At 44.4% G+C, this 18,829-nt stretch overlaps 1 protein-coding gene, 1 long non-coding RNA gene and 1 other non-coding gene across 4 annotated transcripts in view; 1 reads left to right on the forward strand and 2 right to left on the reverse strand.

Moving 5' to 3' along the window:
* Positions 1–808: 808 nt before the first annotated feature.
* LOC115300605 lies at positions 809–912 on the reverse strand. The gene has a single exon (XR_003912766.1). It is a non-coding gene; the product is annotated as a small nucleolar RNA U13 (small nucleolar RNA).
* A 33-nt stretch (positions 913–945) lies between these two features.
* On the forward strand, positions 946–18,625 carry LOC115297930. The gene is made up of 3 exons (XR_003911527.1): positions 946–1,212; positions 17,513–17,779; positions 18,318–18,625. It is a non-coding gene; the product is annotated as an uncharacterized LOC115297930 (long non-coding RNA).
* The window catches only part of SHISAL2A (shisa like 2A), a 16,569-nt gene continuing 8,759 nt past the window's right edge, over positions 11,020–18,829 (reverse strand). Inside the window, exon 3 of one of the 2 annotated variants that reach the window (XM_029946145.1) lies at positions 11,020–11,300. In XM_029946145.1, the coding sequence (XP_029802005.1) occupies positions 11,047–11,300 (254 nt within the window). In that variant the 3' untranslated portion in view covers positions 11,020–11,046. Of the gene's footprint in view, positions 11,316–18,829 lie in introns of both variants that reach the window. The other variant, XM_029946144.1, reaches the window with a different exon arrangement.

The raw sequence follows: 18,829 nt of genomic DNA on the forward strand, positions 1-18,829 counted from the left end.
AAGATTACTAAAGGCTTTAGTAGACATCGAATGTTTTTGGCTGCCCAGCATCCAAATACTTTGTCTATTTGGAGGAATTCTAAGCTATACAGAAGCTGAAGGGGGCAGCAGCTCTTCCCCTGACTCATGTGGGTCTGGGCTGGACCAAGCTGATGCCCTTACCTGGGCCTTGAGTCTGGTGGGAGTTAGGCAGAGGGGTGAGGACAGAGATTACAGAGATTACGTCAGGAGGCTATGGTGAGGACAAGAGCCCAGCAGTGCCATGATGAGCGGCAAGTGGCTGCATAGCATGAGGTGGAGTCTGTCCTAAACAGTTCCTTTGGAGGACTTTGGCAGTTACTCCTGAATTCTATCTGGCTCTCTAGTCTCCTCATCATTTCAGTGAACCATCCAACAACCTTCCAGTAAAGCTCCTTTTTGCTTAGTTTTGCCAGAGATGGTTTCAGTTGTTTGCAACTGAGAATCCTTACTGGTATAGAGTAAACCATGTAACATGCCAGACACGGTGCCCAGTATATGCTAAGCACTCAAAAAAACCACACACACACACACACAGGAACTAAGGTTCAGTCAGAGAAGTAAAATGACCTGCCTGGGGTCACTTGGGTAGGCAGTGGTGCTGGTACAGAGCTGACCATGAACATCTTCATGGCACAGTGTATTTAAATATCACTTTACATCACAACACGTAATTCTTGAACAATTTATTGTTGATACATTTGTTTAGAAGCTTCAGAACATCCTGTGAGGCCCACAGGGCCAGAATACTGCCTTTATTTTATTTTATTTTATTTTATTTTATTTTTTACGTCAGACGGGTAATGTGCTGGTGTCATAACAAGGTTTAAGGGTGGCACATGTCACACAATGGCGTGAACACCCAATCATCACACTTATGAACTACAAAAGGATCTGGAATACTCTCTTTAGACCCAGAGGAAGGTATTAGCTCAATGTAACTCTATTATCAGTAGTGGCCTGGGAGCCAGATCTCACGTCAGCGGCCCAGAGCTGGTGTCCTTGTCGTGCCTAAAAATATAAGCTCACATGTGCCATGCTGTGCACCTAGTGAAGCAGCCCCATCAGAATACATGGATACCTGGTGCATTAGCGACCTGGGGTGAGTCAGCAGCCGCCTGTGAGGCCATCAGTGAGGAACAGCGTGTACCAGAGCCTGCAGAAAGAAATGTTCCTGTAGCTACGCGCTGATGGGTATGAGGGAATAGGGGGATGGTGCTCGCAGTGTGGGGTCAGGGGGCTACAGGTGGGACCATCCTGAATTAGGGCCTCCTCTGCTGGGCCTACTAATTGAGGGAAGTTTTGATTCCTGCAGTGTTGGCAAAGTGGTTTAATTGGACCTAATAGAGGAATAAGTGTGATGAATATGGATCATACAGGTGATGAGGCTCCAGGGACCGCTGGCTGGAGGCAGGGTGATGAGCCGAAGACAAGCCTAAGGGGAATTAGGCTGTGATTCCTGGGGTGAGCCCAGACACCGGACAGCAGGGACAGCAGGGACAGCTGCTCCTCCCCAGGGGCCTAGAATGCCCACCTGGGTCTTCACCCTGCCTGGCTTCAGACCTTGCCTTCACATCTGCATGGAATCAGAGAATATCAGCCTCACAGTGTTCTGGGATTAGAATCAGGCTCAGGATTCTAGAATCATTGAACTGTAGCATCACACATGCTAGTCATGGAAAACTTCAGAATCTAACAATCTGACAGTTGGAGGCCCTTGGGAAAAAATTTAGGAGATCCTTCTCCAGCTTCATTGAATAACAATAAATAACACATCTGGTGAGTTTATCACACCTTCCCAAGTCCTTTCACATCAGCACAGCCATCACGCGGGAGGGGGTGGGTAGTCTTTCAGGTTGAGTAATGTGCACAAGATCAAAATGAGCAGGTTGAGACTGGAACTCAGCTTTGCAGGATGAATTCTATTTTCCATATGCCAAGGTTTTGATATCCTTGTCTTTTAGAGTTAGAGGAGCACTTAACTACTTGGCAGAATGTGTCCAAATTCTCAGGTGTTTGTTGTGTGAACTGCATGGTCCTGTACTGGCTTCCTTGATGCATTCTGGAAAATTGCAAGGCTCTAACATGTGATGCTCTTTGTTGCATCTGCATAGTCAAGGCGGGTACATTCTGCAGTAGCTTGTTGGCAGGTTTTATCATCCAGCACTATTTCAGTTCACCAAGGACTTCAACAACTTACCCAAGAATAGATTTGAAGTCACTAATGTAAAGACTGAACTTCACGTCACTCCAGGTTTAGTCAGAACATGTTCTTAATTTCTTAGAATAGAAAGTTAAGCTACCAAAAATGCGGAAAGAGGGAAAAAGGAACAATAAGACTCTCTGAATAGGAGTGTGCCTGCCACTCCTAGGGATGGTTGTGGTGAGATCAAGGTGCGCCCCGTGCAGGAAACGAGGAGTGTTTGGGATTCTGCTATCAAAAGGCTGCGGGTAGCCTGGGGCAGGTCTCTCCCCTTCTCTGGGGTCTCAATTTTCCCGGATTTCAAACGGGGATAATAATTCCTGTCCAGCGGAAGGAAGTTCGAGCTTATCAGCCGGGAGAGGGGGTGGGGGGAGATCTGCAGCCACAGAAGAAAGAGCTGAGAGAGATGGAGAAGGGGGAGGGGTTCAGAACAGCAGGGAACTGCGAGGGGCTTACGGTCTCCATGGTAACGCACAGCAGCCTTGAGAGGAGGCGGGGCTTGGGAACCCTCCGCTGGAGATTTTAAAAATGAACGTTTCACAAAGGAAGCTCCCTCCTCTCCGAGAAAGGCCTCCTCGGAGATACACGTCTGGGCCCTAGAACTGTCCCCAGAGAGGGCCGCGCGGAGATTCTTGCCCCCTGTTGCAGTCTTAGGAGAACAAGACCCAGGGAGAGGATGAGCATAGCCAGCAAGTAACTGGCAGGGCCCTCCGTTTGAACCCAGCTGTCCTGACCTCTAATCAGTGCCCTTCTCTGTACCAGAATGTTGTTTCTCTGAACCTTGGTTTTGCCAGTTGTATAATGAGACAGTTGATAGGAATAGGTCTCAGAGGGCCCTTTGAGCTCTGACAGTGCTCAATGAAACTATTAGCAAACATACAGGAGATGGTGAATACTAAAATGAGAATCATGTGGTCTGATCCCACATGGGGCCACCATGTGGCCCACACATTGTCTGATTTGTCTCTGAATCCCCTGCCCCAACATGTGTAGGGTGAACACTGGTATTTGTGGAACTAATGTAGAGATATGTTGGGGTTTGGAGCCGAAGGCCAAGAAAGAATTCTTGAGATGATTTTGGTACATAAAGCTGGATTTGTTAAAGCACATGGACAGGAAACGTGGGCAGAAAGCGTTGCACTGGGGTCCTGAAGAGTGGCTAATTATATACTTACAAGTTGGGAGGGGTTAGGAACAGCGCTAGCCTCAAAGGTATTGTGGAAACAAGTTTTCCAGGACCCTGAGGCTGCTAGCTATTATTAGGAAAAGGTCCTTTATTACCATTTAGTAAAACCTCAGTCATAAGACTATTCAGACGTATATGAGTGGGCCGTATGCTTGGAGTATGTTTGCCAACATGCAGCTTGTGGGGTAGAGATAAAGGAAGTTTCCAAAGAAATTTCTATATGTTTAAAGTACACTCATAGGATCCTGGGGGAGTTAGCCTATGATGGCCTTTTTGCCCTTAGCAAATTGTCAAATGGAGGCTGCTGAGCCTCTAGAGGAATGTCACTGTGTCTCAAGGATTTGTCAATGGGCTGTAAGTTGTAAGGAAATTTCTTTCTTTTGCCTTTGTTTCCCACATCAGAACAAGTATTTATGCAGATGGATACATTCATTCTTTTGTCCACAAGGTTTCAAGAGCACCTACTATGTGGCAGGTATTGTGATAACTCAGAGAAATGCTCACTCACAGAGGCCTGGAGTGTTCTGGAAGGCTTGTGAGAAGGGAGCTTCCCAGCCAAGCATGGCTTTTCCTCATCCTGTCTCCAGAAGAATGATTTCATCCTCAAGTTTCCCACTGAGCAGTGGGTAGGCAGCTGGACTAAGACCTTTTCTTGGAAAATTTCAGGAAGTTCTGTTGAAGAAGAGGGTGAGGCAAGGAGTCCCTGTCAGCTTCTCCTGGGAGGCCCCATTTTATTTTTTGTTTTCTTTCTCACCTGGCATATTGGAGAGGTGTGTTGAGGCCATGCCTCTTCCTCATCCCTCACCTGGTATGGCAAAAAGAACACTGAACCAAGAATCAGAAACCTGGATTCAAATCCTGACTATTTCAAGTTCAGTGTGTGACCTTCTGCAGGTTGTTTTCCTTCCCTGGTCATCATTTGCTCAGACAGATAGATAAGTAGGTAGGTAGGTAGGTAGGTAGATAGATAGATAGATAGATAGATAGATAGATAGATAGATATCTTCATAGTGGTGCAATGAGGATGAAATAGGAACATGGCCTATGAAATCCTTCCTACCTCCTCACCAGAGTCCTATTTATCATTTACTGTGAGCCAGACATTTTACAAACATTATCTATAAGCTGAGCAACAATCCTGGAATGTTGGTATTTGGTATCAAAATTTAACACATAAGGAAACTGAATCTCTTCTGGAGAAGTGAAGAAATTTGCCAAAGGCCATACATCTAGAAAACCACAGGATCAGGATCCAGACTCCAGTCTTTCTAATCAAAGTATAACGTTAACAGCAAATTCCTTCATTCCTCTATCAAATGATATTTATTGAACATATACTGTGAATTAAGTGGCAGCTGGGGATAGATTATGGAATAAGACAGTATCATTCAGGGTGTCAGAAGGAAATAGATGGCATTCTCAAACTGGGTAATTTGAGAATAGTCTCTCTCTCTATATATATATCGATATATATATATGAGAAGGGGAGAAGGGCAGAGGGAGAGAGAGAAAGAATGTTGGAGAGAATCTTGAGTGGTCTCCACGCTCAGTGCAGAGCTCAGTGCAGGGCTGGATCTCATGAACTGGGAGATCATGACCCGAGCCAAAATCAAGAGTCAGACACTCAACCAACTGAGTCACTCAGGTGCCCCTTGAGAAGGGTTTAATAAAGGGGTTATTTAATAGAGGGACAAGGAGTAGGGAAATACTCCAGGGCCGGTCGTGTTAGGGCATTAGTAACTACCCTTCAGCCTAGAGGAGCAGGGGAAGGGAACAATTACTAGAATCTGGAGACAAAGCTGTTGTAAAGGCTACCTGATTGGAATTATATCCCTTCATACAGGAATTACATCCCTTGGTCCAGACATGCAGCCCATGGTGAGCCTTCAGGAAGGAAGCCAGGAGAATATGTACTCTCCTAGGACTTCAGTTGGCCAGACCCTACCAAATTCCAGGGAGCAACCTAGTCTCTTTGTGTAACCCTCTTAAGGTACAGAGCAAGGTGGAGAAGGGAAGAGAATGGATCTGGAGTGCTAAACAGAAGATATTCAACAGAAAGATAGTTTCTTTCCTCAAAGGACGAGCTCATACCGATGGAAAGGACATGTAAACAAGTTCACAATTGTGACAAAATACATGAAAAGAACTGTATTAGTAATCTCTTGCTATGTAACAAAGTACCCCAAAACAAATGGCTTAACACAATAACCATTTATTTGCTCATGATTCTGTGGATTGGCACTTTGGGCTTAGCCGGTGATGATTCTTCCACTGAGCTCACCTGGCGTGAGATCTTCTGGTAGTTTCGTTCATCTGGTCCCTCAACTAGAAGCTGGTTGGTCTAGGGAGAGTGGAGAGTTCATATACCTTCTGCATGGTATCATCTTACAGCGGGCGAGTCCAGGCTCCTTATGTAGTGACATGGTGTTCCAAGAAGGTGAGAGAGGAAGCTGCAAAGTCTTGTGAGGCCTAGACTCAAAAGTGGCACAATGTCACTTCTGCCGCTTGCTATTTGTCAAAGCAAATCACAAAGTTAACACAGAAACAAAGGATGGGAAAATACATTCCACAGCCTGACTGAAGAGGTGACAAAGTTCCATTGCACTAACTTAACACTGTTAGCATAACCATCTTTCAATTGATGAATGAACACAGCACTTTCCACTATATTATAACTGCCTATTTAAGTTATCAATGTTCCCTAATAGTCTGAGAACTCCTTGAGGACAGGAATTTTGACTGACTCATTACTTTGTTCTTAGTGCTCAGGGCAAAGCCTGGCACACAAAAGATATTAAGTTTATGTTTGTTGAATGACTATTCACCAGCTGGGGTAGGGCTGGTGAATGTTCTACCTTATCCAAAGCCCTTGGAGCCACAAGTAGTATTCTCTCTCTTTCTCTTTTTGCTTTTTTTTTTTTTAAGTTTATTTATTTTGAGAGAGAGATGCTGTGAGTGGAGGGAAGGGCAGAGAGAGAGAGAGAGGAGTGAAAGAGAGAATCCCAAGCAGGCTCCATCCTGTAAGCACAGAGCTTGAGATCATGACCTGAGCCAAAACCTGAGTCAGATGCTTAACCAACTCAGCCACCCAATCGCCCCAGTAGTATTCTCTTTAAATATAAAGTTGACATCATAGAACACTTTCTCTACCTCACTGAGACCCTTCAAATATTGCTATGGTCCATCAAGGTCAAACTCAAGACATTCTTTCTCCATAAAGGCTTCCAGATTACTTACTTTCTTCTGTTGTAGACTCTCTGCAACTCTAATGACTCTTAACCCATAGCTCAGCATTTGCTTTTGAATTTTGTGACTTCTCCCTTGGGATTTTATGGGTCAAACCTACTCTTCATCCCTAGTGGTGAGTCCCCAAGGACACAGCTGCATCTTCTACTCTAAAGGACTTGTCACAGTGCTGAGCCCACAGGATGTCCTCAGTCAACATTCCCCGAGTGGACCGTCTACTCTGGGTGGCCTTGATCCTATGGGGTATGGAGAAGACATGTAAGGAGCCATTTGTAACCTTGTGAGTGGTCTGTACATGAGAGCCTCCTGGGTCCCTGGGACAGAGCAAAGCACAGTGCTCTTCTGGGCTCTGGTCTACGCCTAGGCCTTGGTTGTACCAGGCTCTGACCCCTAAGCTGAGTGGGAAAAGACCAGGAAGACTGGAATCATAAATGACAGTGGCATGGCTTCCTCCTCCTGATAAGAGTACAGGGCCTGGGGCACTTGTGGACACGGGAGCCATCACTGTCCTTCAGACTTCTGAAGTTTCAGGAACCAAAGGGGCTGGTGTTCAATAGGCCCTCAAGGCAGAACTCCCAGGTAACAAATTTTACTTCAGTGTCTTGAAGAATATGAAAGCAAGCTATCACATAAGGTGCCAAGTTCCTTCCCATGCTAAACTCTTTGCCATCACTTCCTTTGCCTTCCGGATAAAGCCTGAGCCCCTTAATATGGCCAAGGCTTCAGGACTTGGCCCACATACCCCTCCAGCCTCATCTCTCACCGTCTCACATTGATTCTGGTGTCTACCCAAAGTGAACCATTTATTGTCCCTTGAAACAGCATATGCTCATTCCTAGCTCTGGGCCTTTGTGTATGCTGTTCCGTCTTTCCTTGAATGCTGTTCCCCATCTTGCACCACAAACCCCCTTTCACCTGTCACTGGGTCGCTTACTCCAAGAAGATTCCCGAAGCCATTATCTGTGCTGGGGATCTCCTGTAGCCATAGGACTGGGGACAGGGACTGGGACTTCATTTAGCCCAGATCCTGGCAAAGAATCCCTGTCAGTCAACGTTGAAGGAATAAACAAATGAGAATGTTTGAGGAGAGGCTGAAAGCCAACTGACAGGAGATTATAAAGGCAAGTGCACAGGTCTAGTATTTCCAAGTTCTAAGATTCAGCAGTTCACTGATTCTTGGCTAAAGCTTCAGACTTGGGCTCCCCTTCGTTTAGAGCCCCCTCCCTAGCTAGCCACCTTCACCCTGTGCCTTCTGAGTGTTTGTTCTCAGGCAGGCACACACACACACATGTTCTGAACATAACCAGGAAAGCAATTTACAAGAGATAATTGCCGGTCGATGTGTGCTTGTGAGCAGCGGTGAGCTCAGACTACTTGTGTCTGTGCGTCAGCCCACCCAGCTTCCTTCCTCCTCAACTGCCCTGGGGGAGGGGCTACCCCACTGCACAGGGTGGGCAGTTTGTTTCTGACCTCAGACTCAGACAAGCCAACCCTAGCGAGAGCCAGCTCTGAGGACTGATTGAATTCAAATAGGAGAGTCTTAAACATGGGGGATGGGAAGAGCTTTGTGGGGCCTGGGATATACAGGTCAGCAAAAGCAACACACATGGTCCATTTTCCACCTATCCCCACCCCATCCCGATAGGCTCCTGCTGGGATGTTCTACTGGGTCTTCGGGGCCCTGCTCAGTGTGAGGTTGGCTCTTAATCTCTCCAGCTGATTTCTCTTTGTTTTTCCTGACCAGTCATGCTCAAAAAGGGGGACCCAGACCAGCAGCAGCAGCAGCAGCAGCATCACCTGGAACCAGTTAAAATTGTCGGGACTTATTCCAGACCTACAGATTCAGACGCTCTAAGGTGGGAAAGAGGTGGGAGAGAGGCAGGACCAGCAAGCTGTGTTTTTTACAAGCCCTCCATCTGATTCTTTTTTTTTTATTTTTTAATGTTTTATTTATTTTTGAGACAGAGAGACCATTAGAGGGGGAGGGGCAGAGAGAGGGAGACACAGAATCCAAAGCAGGCTCCAAGCTCTGAGCTGTCAGCACAGAGCCCGATGTGGGGCTCGAACCCATGAACATGAGATCATGACCCGAGCCGAAATCGGAGGCCCAGCTGATGAGCCACCCAGGCACCCCACCCTCCATCTGATTCTGATGCAGTCTGAAGTTTGAGAACTACTGTTTAGGCCACTGATGACCACCTGAGTTTTTAGAATTTACAGATTATGTTCCCTATCAGACCATGAGCAGCCTAAAGGCACCAGCAGTATTGGATTCTCCCTTGTAACCTCCCAGAAGACCCAGCACAGAAAGTTCAGAGGAAAATTGAAATTTACTGATGGGGACACTAAGAAGAGACAAGATCTGTCCTGTGAAAGGTCATACAAAACATCAGTGATTAAACCTCCTGTCACCCACTCCCACCTACAAACACACAAAAAAGTACCCTAAGCTCTGTCTCCAATAGATGACTTGCAGTTCCTGAGATGTGCTAGGCTCTCTCTGTTTTGGTACAGGTTGTACTCTGAACATTATGTCTTCTGACCTTGTTTCACCTGGAAACTTTGACTCATCTTTGATGATTCAGCTCAGACATCACTAATTCCTCACTTTAACTGCATAAGGGGCCACCATTGGGCCCACTGTCCTTTCTGTGCCCTCCTTGCTCTCCACGTGAGCCCCTTGAGGTCAGCAGCTGTGGCTGATTCCTTTTTGTTTCTGGTAGCCTGCGCAGGCCTTGGCACAGAATAGAGGGATGTACATACAATAAGCAGACAAAGGTTCAGAGTGCTAAAAATAAAGGACACGTATATACACAGGCATATGTGCATGCGCACATACATATGTGTGCACACACACACAGGAGAACAAAAGAAGACCAGAACTGAGGTCTCTCGACTTTCAGTCTAGGGCACTTCTGCAGGTGACTCACTCTGTCTTGCCCCATGCGCAAATATCTAAGAGCGGCTGTTTCCCTGTTGCCAAGTCTAGCAGCAGTTCATGTCACTCTCAGACATGTCAAGAGTTGCTCTCAGTGGCCACCGAATCTTCTCGATCCTTGCCTTTCACTCCCAAGGCAAAGCCTAAAATAAAGCCACTTGCAAAGTTAAGATAAAGAGAACAGCCGGGAGAGGTATGGAAGTCAGCCATCCACCCTAAGATCCCTTAACAATAAAATTAATAATAATAATAATAATAATATAATGGCAATAGATAATACATAGTGCTTACCATTTGCCAACACTGTTCTAAGTACTTTGCATGGACTAAGCGATTTGATCCTCTCCCAAACTCTGTAAGGCAAGTCCTACTATTATACCTGTTTGCATAGATGAGAGAACTGAGGCACAAATGTCACCTAGCAAGTAAGGGCAGGGGTGGGATTTGAACCAGGCATTTGGTTCCAGAGTCCCTGATCTTACTCATTATGTTACATTGAAAAACACCTATCTGGGGGCGCCTGGCTGGCTCAGTCAGTTGAGCATCTCAGGTCATGATCTCGTGGTTCATGGGTTCAAGCCCTCCTTCAGGCTCTGTGCTGACAGCTCAGTCTGGAGCCTGTCTTCAGATTCTGTGTCCCCCTCTCTCTCTGACCCTCCCCTGCTTATGTGGTCTCTCTCTCTCTCAAAAATAAATAAAACATTTATAACAATTTTAAAAGCCCATTTATAACAATTAAAAAAACCACATATCTGTAGTTTTAAAAGAGTCTTTGTAGCACTTCCATGTTTATGAAGGCAGAGCATAACCATCATTTCATGGAACACTCACCATAACCTAGCAAGGGAACTGAGGCTCAGGGAGAGGTGGGGACTTTATCAAGACCACACAGGGACAGGAGGTGGCTGCATCCCCACTGTGCAGTCTGTGTTCAGTCTGTTAACCATACATTCCCTCTCTCGTTTATTTACTCTTTCATCCAACTAAGAAATTAAGTGATAATAAATGTGGCTGGGCTCTGTTTACACTTTCTCTCATTCTGTTCCTTGGGGCAGAGCTGCAGGAGAGGTAGGAGTCACCTGCCTCTGGGTCCCAGCCATCTTCCCAGGGCAACCTGCTCTGTGACAGTAAGACCAACACAGACTTCTCTTGCTCCCTAAGTTAGGTGAGGGACTCCTCTGAGCCTCCAGAGGCCCCAGGCTTCCCTCTGATTGCATGGAGTTGTTACTGACCATTTCCCTGGGACTCATGTCTAAACTGTCTTTGGCCCACAGTAGGCCAGGCACAGCAGGATAGAGCAGTATAGATGGGTGCTAAGCAGGACTTGGGTGGAATTTCTGGGGAAAACCCTCATTTATCCAACCAGGCTCCAAGGTCCCTTTGATCATCCCCTCCCCCACCTTTCATGGAAAAGAGACTCCAGAAAAGGATGATGTAGAGACATTTATTGGATATTTATGGGGCTGGTCCATATGGGTCTAGGTTTGGGACAGAGGCTTCCTCAGGACTGCCTGGAATGTCGTTGGCAGTCACTGTGGCCATGAAGCAGTGCTGGAGAAGGCATCTGGAGTCCTTAGCCTGCTCCTCATTGCAGTCCAGCCGTGGGTTCAGGAAAGGGTGATTCTGCCCAAGAGCGCTCACTCCTGGCACTTCCATCAAATTGCCTGTATTCCCACCTAGGCAGTCACGGGGCGCCTCCTCCTTGGGGTCTGGAAAACAGCAGGCTGAAGGCATGGGGTTTCCTCGCACAGACCTTCCTCCTCCACAGTCTCATACATCCCGCCTAATTTCCTTGCATGCTTACCTTGGGGAGGACTGTGCTCATAGTCTTGAATTCATCATTCGCTTAAGAAATATTTATTAACAACATACTACATCATTCACTAGGAGCTATCAGAGTGTCTAATGAACTTAAAAGTCTACTGGGGGAGACAGACAATAAACAATCGTTAGGAAAAATGAAGACTTGGCCATAAACCCATAAGGTAGGTACTATTAAAAACTCATTTTATAGATGAAGATACAGGCTGACTCCACAGCTAGCATGCAGAGAGGTGTTGGAAAATTTTAAAGCATACATTATTCTCTTCTTTAAGAACAGATTCCATGACTCTCTTCAGCTGCTGCTTTATTCCCTCCTCTTCTTGTATATGAATTTGGAAAGAGGCTCGCTTGGCCTTAGTATTCCCTATTTCCCATTCATGACTTATGCTGCTGCAATTTACTTGGTTTCTACTTTACTTGCCCCCAACATGCCTCAAAATGTTTTTCACTAAATCTCACCGTCACTTACAAATCCTTATCTCCCTTAACTTATCAGGAGCATTTGACACAATTGAGCATTCCTGATTTTTTGAATAAAAAGTGCACTAAGTGTTCCAGGGCACCTGGCTGGCTCAGTTGGTGGGGCATGTGACTTTTGATCTCAGGGTTGTGGTTTGAGCCCCATGTTGGGTATAGATATTACTTAAAAATAAATTTTTAAAAAGTGTATCAAGTGTTCAAGCCAGAAATGTGAATCCTGTGGATTCCACCAATCACCATCTTCCATCTTCACCCATTTCTCTACATCCTCAAGACCACCACCCTCAGTCAGGCTTTCATCTTCTTCCACCCAGATCAGTGGAACAACCTCCAGTTAGGCCCACTCCAGTCTATCTTCTAGTTTGTAGCTAGAGAGAGCTTTCTAAAGTCAAGTGGGTCCATGTACTGTTTTTTTCAAAAGCCTTCAGTGTCTTCCCATTACCTTCATCCTTGGGGAGCCATTCAAGACTCTTAATATACTAACCCAATTCCTTCTCTTTAGCGTCACTACTCTCACCAGACTGCTAAGAATTCTACACTGCAGGTTTTCATTGTTCCCTAAACAGTTCCATTCCTTCACATCTCTGGTGTTGTACTTATGCTATTTCTTCTGCTTGGAATGACATTTCATATCTTCTCTGTCTAGAAAACGCCTATGTTTTAAGACCCATCAATGGGGGATTTCTAGGAAAAATGATGCCTTCAAAACTAAGGGAAGAGTGAATTTCAAGAAGGAAGTTGTACTGGACATTGGAGTTAGCTACCTAACATACATTCCACCTCTTCCCACCTGTTAATAGCCCCTAGCTAGTATTGGCCCCATCCTAGCTCCAGGAGTGGGGCCTGGTTGGTCTGAGCCAATCGGGTAATCCCATTCCTTTGTGACATGGATTGGCAATGGATGCATAGCATTGGCTTAGGGTTGGACACGTGACCTGAATGGTCCAGTAAGAGTAGAGATCACACCTTCCCTTCCCCCTTGAAAGAAGGGATAGTTTCCTCTTTCTTCTCCTGGCTAGAGGGAAACAAAAAGCTAGTGGTCCCAGGAACTACTGGTTGCCAACTTACTACCATAAGAAAAGTCAGCCTTGGGGCGCCTGGGAGGTTCAGTCAGTTGAGCGTCCAATGGCTCAGGTCATGATCTCACAGTTTGTGAGTTTGAGCCCCACATTGGGCTCTGTGCCAACAGGTAGCTCAGAGTCTGGAGCCTGTCTTTGGATTCTGTGTCTCCCTCTCTCTCTGACCCTCTCCTGCTCACGCTCTCGCTCTCGCTCGCTCTCTCTCTCTCTCAAAAATAAATAGGACATTAAAAAATTAAAAAAAAAAAAAAAGAAAAGTCAGCCTGAGGATTAAGCCAACACAAACTAGAGGCTAGAGCTGAGAAAATCTTAGGGGATGGAGACACAAGCCTAAGAACATAATGAACTTCTATTCAAACCATGCATAAAACCCACCTGACTTTTGGACTTCTCACCTACAGAGCCAATAGATTTCCTTTGTTTTCTTTTGAATTTTCTATTTTTATATAATTTAAGACTCATACGAAGTTACAAAAATAGTAGAGAGTTGTAGTTTACCCTCATCTAGCTTTCCCCAATGGTAACATCTTAAATAACCACAGAATAACTTCAAAACTAGGAGACTGACACTGATACAATATGATGAACTAAACTACAAATCCTATTCAATTTCTACTAGTTTTTATATGTACTCTTTTTTTTTTTTTTGGTGTATGGTACCATCAAAGTTTATCACATATATAGTAATACAATCACTGTCACAGGATAAAGAACTGTTTCATCACCATAGAAAAACTTCCTCATGCTATCTCTTTATACTCAAACCTTTCTCCTAAACCTAACTCCTGGTAACCACTAACCCATTCTCCATTACTATAATTTTGTCATTCCAGAAGTGTTATATAGATAGAATATATAGTATACCACCTTTGGAGATTGGCTTTTTTTATTTGACATAATATATTTAAGTTGTTGTGCGTATCAATAGTGCTTTCCTTTTTATGGCTGCATATGTTTCACTGTATCCTTGTACCGTCTGCTCATTGAAGGACACCAGGGTTGTTTCCAGTTTTTGTCAATTACAAATAGAGCTGCTATGAATGTTGGTGTATAGGTTTTGTGCAGACATACATTTTCATTTCTCTAGGATAAACACCCAGGAGTGTGATTGCTGATTGGCATGGATGGCATAGCGGGCTGAACGGCAGCCCCCAGAGATACCAGGTTCTGATCTCTGGAACCTGTGTTTCCTTACACGGTAAAGTTTTGCAAGTATGATTAAATTAAGGATTTTGAGATGAGATTACCCTGAATTATCTGGGTGAGCCCTACACGCCAGTACAAGTGCCGTTATAAGAGAAATGCAGAGCGAGATGGACACCTACAGAGTGATGTGAAGATACACGTAATGTGTGATCGGAGTGAAACGCCTACAAGCGAAGGAATGCTGGCAGTCACCAGAAACGGGACAAGGCAGGGCAGAGATTCTCCCCTGGATCCTTTGATTTCAACCCAGTGAACCTGATTTGGAATGTGAGATAATTAATACATTTCTGTTATCTTAAGCCACAAAGTTTGTGGTCATTTGTTACAGGGGCTGTAGGAAACTAATACATTCAGTAAGTGTATGCTCAACTTTATGAAAACACCAAGTTGATGGATGAGCAGAATGACTGATTAATGGTCTCCCACCAACACTTTTAAAGGGAGATTTGAACTCTTGTCTCTCATTTTCCCCCTGTTTTTGTCTCTTATTAAATGTACCTTGGTTGGAATATCACCTCTAAACACACCTCACTCATCTGCAAAATAGGCTTGATAATAACCACTTGGCAGAGTAGTTGAGGGGGTTAAATGGGATAAGGTGTTTAAAGCACAGCGCCTAGCACCACAGTAGGAACTCAGTCACCCTTCTGATCAAGCCAGTTCCTCACAAAGCAACAGAGTAAGAAAGTTATGGTCTTTGTTGCACCCTGAATTTGGGGGATGGGGTTGGGGTGGGTGTGATGGGATAGTATAGAATGCCTGGGGAGCAGAAGGAAGCTCGGGTCCTTGTCCACTCTGCTCTTACTAAGGTACTCACTCCCTGCACTGCCCTTGTCCCCACAGTCAGGTATCAAGGCCCCAAAACACAATACAATGATCGTAGTCTTTAGAGTCTGGGAGATTGGGCTTAATACCTCAGCAGCACAAGCTGACTAGCTGTGTGGCCTTGGCTAATTCACTTCCCTTGGCTAAGCCTTAGTTCCTGTAAAATGGGGCCAATGATCTCTCCACATGTCCTACCAGAGAGGGAGACAGAAGTGAAAAATCTTTCTTTGTAAAGGGTAAAGCTCTGATGAATGTAAGACAATGGGCCTATAAACTGTCTCGGATGCAGATGGGGCACCTGGGTGGCTCAGCTGGTTAAGCATCCAACTTGGGCTCAGGTCATGATCTCACATTTCATGAGTTCAAGCCCTGCATTGGGCTCTGTCCTAACATCCCAAAGCCTGGGACCTACTTTGGATTCTGTGTGTGTGTGTCTCTCTCTCTGCCCTTCACCCACTCATACTCTCTCTCTCTCAAAAATAAATAAACATTAAAAAGACATGTTTTTTAACTGTCTCAGATGCAGGAGGGATGAGAAGCTCCTGGGCAGACGCTGTGTGTTGAGAGGAAGGAGAGCACAGCACTTAATGAAGAAGGGGAGAAACTAAGAGCTGAGTTTGGGCAAAATGCAGAGAGTGCTGAAAGCTAGCACTTAGTTAAAGGTCAAGAAATGCATTTTCCATCTTAAAAATCAGCAAGGAGTGCATGTCTGGCTCACTCTGTTAGAGCATGGGACTCTTGATCTCAGGGTTGTGAGTTTGAGCCCCATGTAGAGATTACTCAAAAATAAAGAAAGAAAAAGAAGCAAGAACACAATTGTCTCAAACCTTAGAGACTGAATAACCCACCGAGTGGCTGGGCTGTGAAAAGTAGAAGGGTGGCTTTCATTCACATGGGCGAGGGAGGAACTATATTTCCTTTGAGTCAGAAAGGTTCAGGGGGATAAAATAGGGAGAGGTTAGCAGAGCAGGAACACCTCACAGACCTGGCCTGGCAACACAGAAAGAGGAGGACTCGGAAGGCAGGAAGATACATGTGTTTGAATTCCAGTTCCATAATTTACAAGCTGTAAACCCTTGGGTGAGTCATCTAACCTCTCTGAGACGTGGTGTTCACATCTGTAAAAGCAGTGACAATACTTAACCCATTTGGGAAAATTAGATGAGAGAGTGCATGTAAAGTTTCAGCGTCTGGCACGTGGTGAGGACTTTCTTTTCACAGCATAGTGATAAGGGTGGAGGCTGAGTTGGCTCTGTCACTCACTCTCTAGGTGACTCTGGGCCTCAGTTTGTAAAATCCTCATCTGTAAAATGGACAGGAATAAGACCTGCACTCTGCCCAGTTACTGTGAAGAGCAAATGAGATGGTGTATTTAGAGCTAATTCATTCCTTTTAACATCATATTTCATTATTCCTCTACTGATGGACGTTTAGTTTGTTTCCAGTATAACAAGCTATCATGGATTTATCTTTACAAGCCTCTCCCTCGTGCAACTATTTCTCTAAGGCAGATAATTATAGTGAAATTATGGTATAGTGTATATATAGATATTTTAATTTCAATAGATACTGCCAAATTGCTCCACAAAGTGGTTGTACCAAGTTATTTTCTTACCAGTAGCATATGACACTATCAATTTCTCACACCCAAACTTCTCACTATTAATATGATCCATTTTTGGACTTTTGCCAAAGTAACTGATCTTTTTAAGTCTAATTATTTTTTTAGTAATTTCTACCCCCATTGTGGGGCTTGAACTCATGACCCTGAGATCAAGAGTCACATGCTCTTCTGACTGAGACAGCCAGGCGTCCTGCCAATGTAATTGTGTTAAAAAGTTACATCATTCTTAAGTTGCACTCTTCTGATTTTTAGTCAGGCTGAGCATGTTTTCATGTGTACTGAGCATTTGTATTTCTTTTTTTGTAGATTATGTTTTTCTCATTTGTTTAAAGATGTGCCTATATATTTTGGATATCAACCTCATCTCTATTTTACATATAGTTGATTCTCATAATTCATAGTTGTTAGGCTTTTTTTTCACATTTTTTAAAGTTTATTTATTTATTTTGAGAGAGATAGAGAGTGTGAGCAGGGGCAGGGCAGAGAGAGGGAGAGAGAATCCCAAGCAGGCTCTGCACTGACAGTGCGGGGTTTGATCCCACAACCACAAGATCATGACCTGAGCCATAATCAAGAGTCGGACACTCAACTGACTGAGCCACCCAGGCACCCTACAGTAGTTACATTCTATAAAGTCATCACAAACCCTGAATTAATGAATACTGAATCATTGCTCCTGGGGGAATGCTAGGTTAGGTTCCTGTGAGCCTCAGGTCACAAGTTTTGTCATCTGACCAATACATAAATTTATTTTGTGTGTGTTTCTGTTTGAAGACACATTATTCAGTATATATTGTTGATTCATTAACATTGAACTCATGACCAACAGCATTATAACGCCTACCTAAACAAAGTTTATCTAACACATGTGTTTTCTCCTCAGGGCACATCCCAGCAGCCTTGTGATGCTTAGGAACAGTAGACAACATGTCAGCATTGTATTTGGGGGCCATTTTAAACAGTGAAATTAACAAAAGTCACAAAATACAAAAAACCTGGCACGAAATATATACTTTACAGTATGAGAGCTGCAAACAAGAAGGCAGAGTGTAGCCTTGTTTTACCTCAGCTGGGCGTGTGTGTGATGTGGCAACTCAAACTTTCTGCTGCTCTGCACATGGCCACATCCACAAATGACCTCCAAAACACTGTAAGTATTGATTTTGAGGTTACAGGTAAATTTTAGCAAGTAGACAACTTCACAGATATCAAATCTGGGAGTAATGAGGATTGTCTATATATGTGTATTTATCTTTATGTTTATAATAACTTTGCGGACCATCAGTTGTTTTGTAACATTATTTATAATATCTTTTGTCTTTTTAAAGACATTTTTAAAGTTTATTTATTTATTTTGAGAGAGACAAATAGAACATGAGCAGGGGAGGGGCAGAGAGAGAGGGAAAGAGAGAGAATTCCAAGCAGGCCCCACGCTGCCAGCTCAGGGCCTGACACGAGGCTCAAACTCACGAAACCGTGAAATCATGACCTGAGCCAAAATGGAGAGTCGATGCTTAACTGACTGAGCCATTCAGGCGCCCCACTTTTCTGTTACTTTTATTTCATGTCTATTTGGATTTGATGAAGGCCAATTCCCTTATTTAATTCCCTTATTTAAAAAAGTTAAATGTTTTATTCAAATTCCTATGTCTTACTCAATCTGTTTCTGGACTTTCTTTTTATTCTAGGGTTTTTCAACATTGGCACTATTTAATTTTGGGTTGCATAATTCTTTGTTGTGGAGTGTTGTCCTCTGTATTGTAGGACATTTAACAGCATCTCTGCATCCCTGGACTCTATCAAGACATACATTCCCCAGATGCAACAAACAAATACGTCTCCAGACATTGCCAAATGTCCCTGAGGGGCAATTGTGCAAATTAGCACCGCATGCTAATTCTGTCAATTGCTGTGCCAATATCAAGTGGACATTGTACCTTTTTAAAATGTCTTTTATCTGATAGGGTAAGTCTCTCCTTTCTTTTCCTTTTAAAAACAAATTTTGGGGGTGCCTGGGTGGCTCAGTCGGTTAGGCCCAGATCTCACATTCGTGGGTTCGAGCCCCGCGTCAGGCTCTGTGCTGACAGCTAGCTCAGAGCCTGGAGCCTGCTTCTGGTTCTGCGTCTCCTTCTCTCTCTGCCCCTCCCCCTCTCATGCTCTGTCTTTCTCTGTACCAAAAATAAATAAAACATTAAAAAAA

Source organism: Suricata suricatta, chromosome 8, assembly GCF_006229205.1.
Source record: "Suricata suricatta isolate VVHF042 chromosome 8, meerkat_22Aug2017_6uvM2_HiC, whole genome shotgun sequence".
Classification (NCBI taxonomy): Eukaryota; Metazoa; Chordata; class Mammalia; order Carnivora; family Herpestidae; genus Suricata; species Suricata suricatta.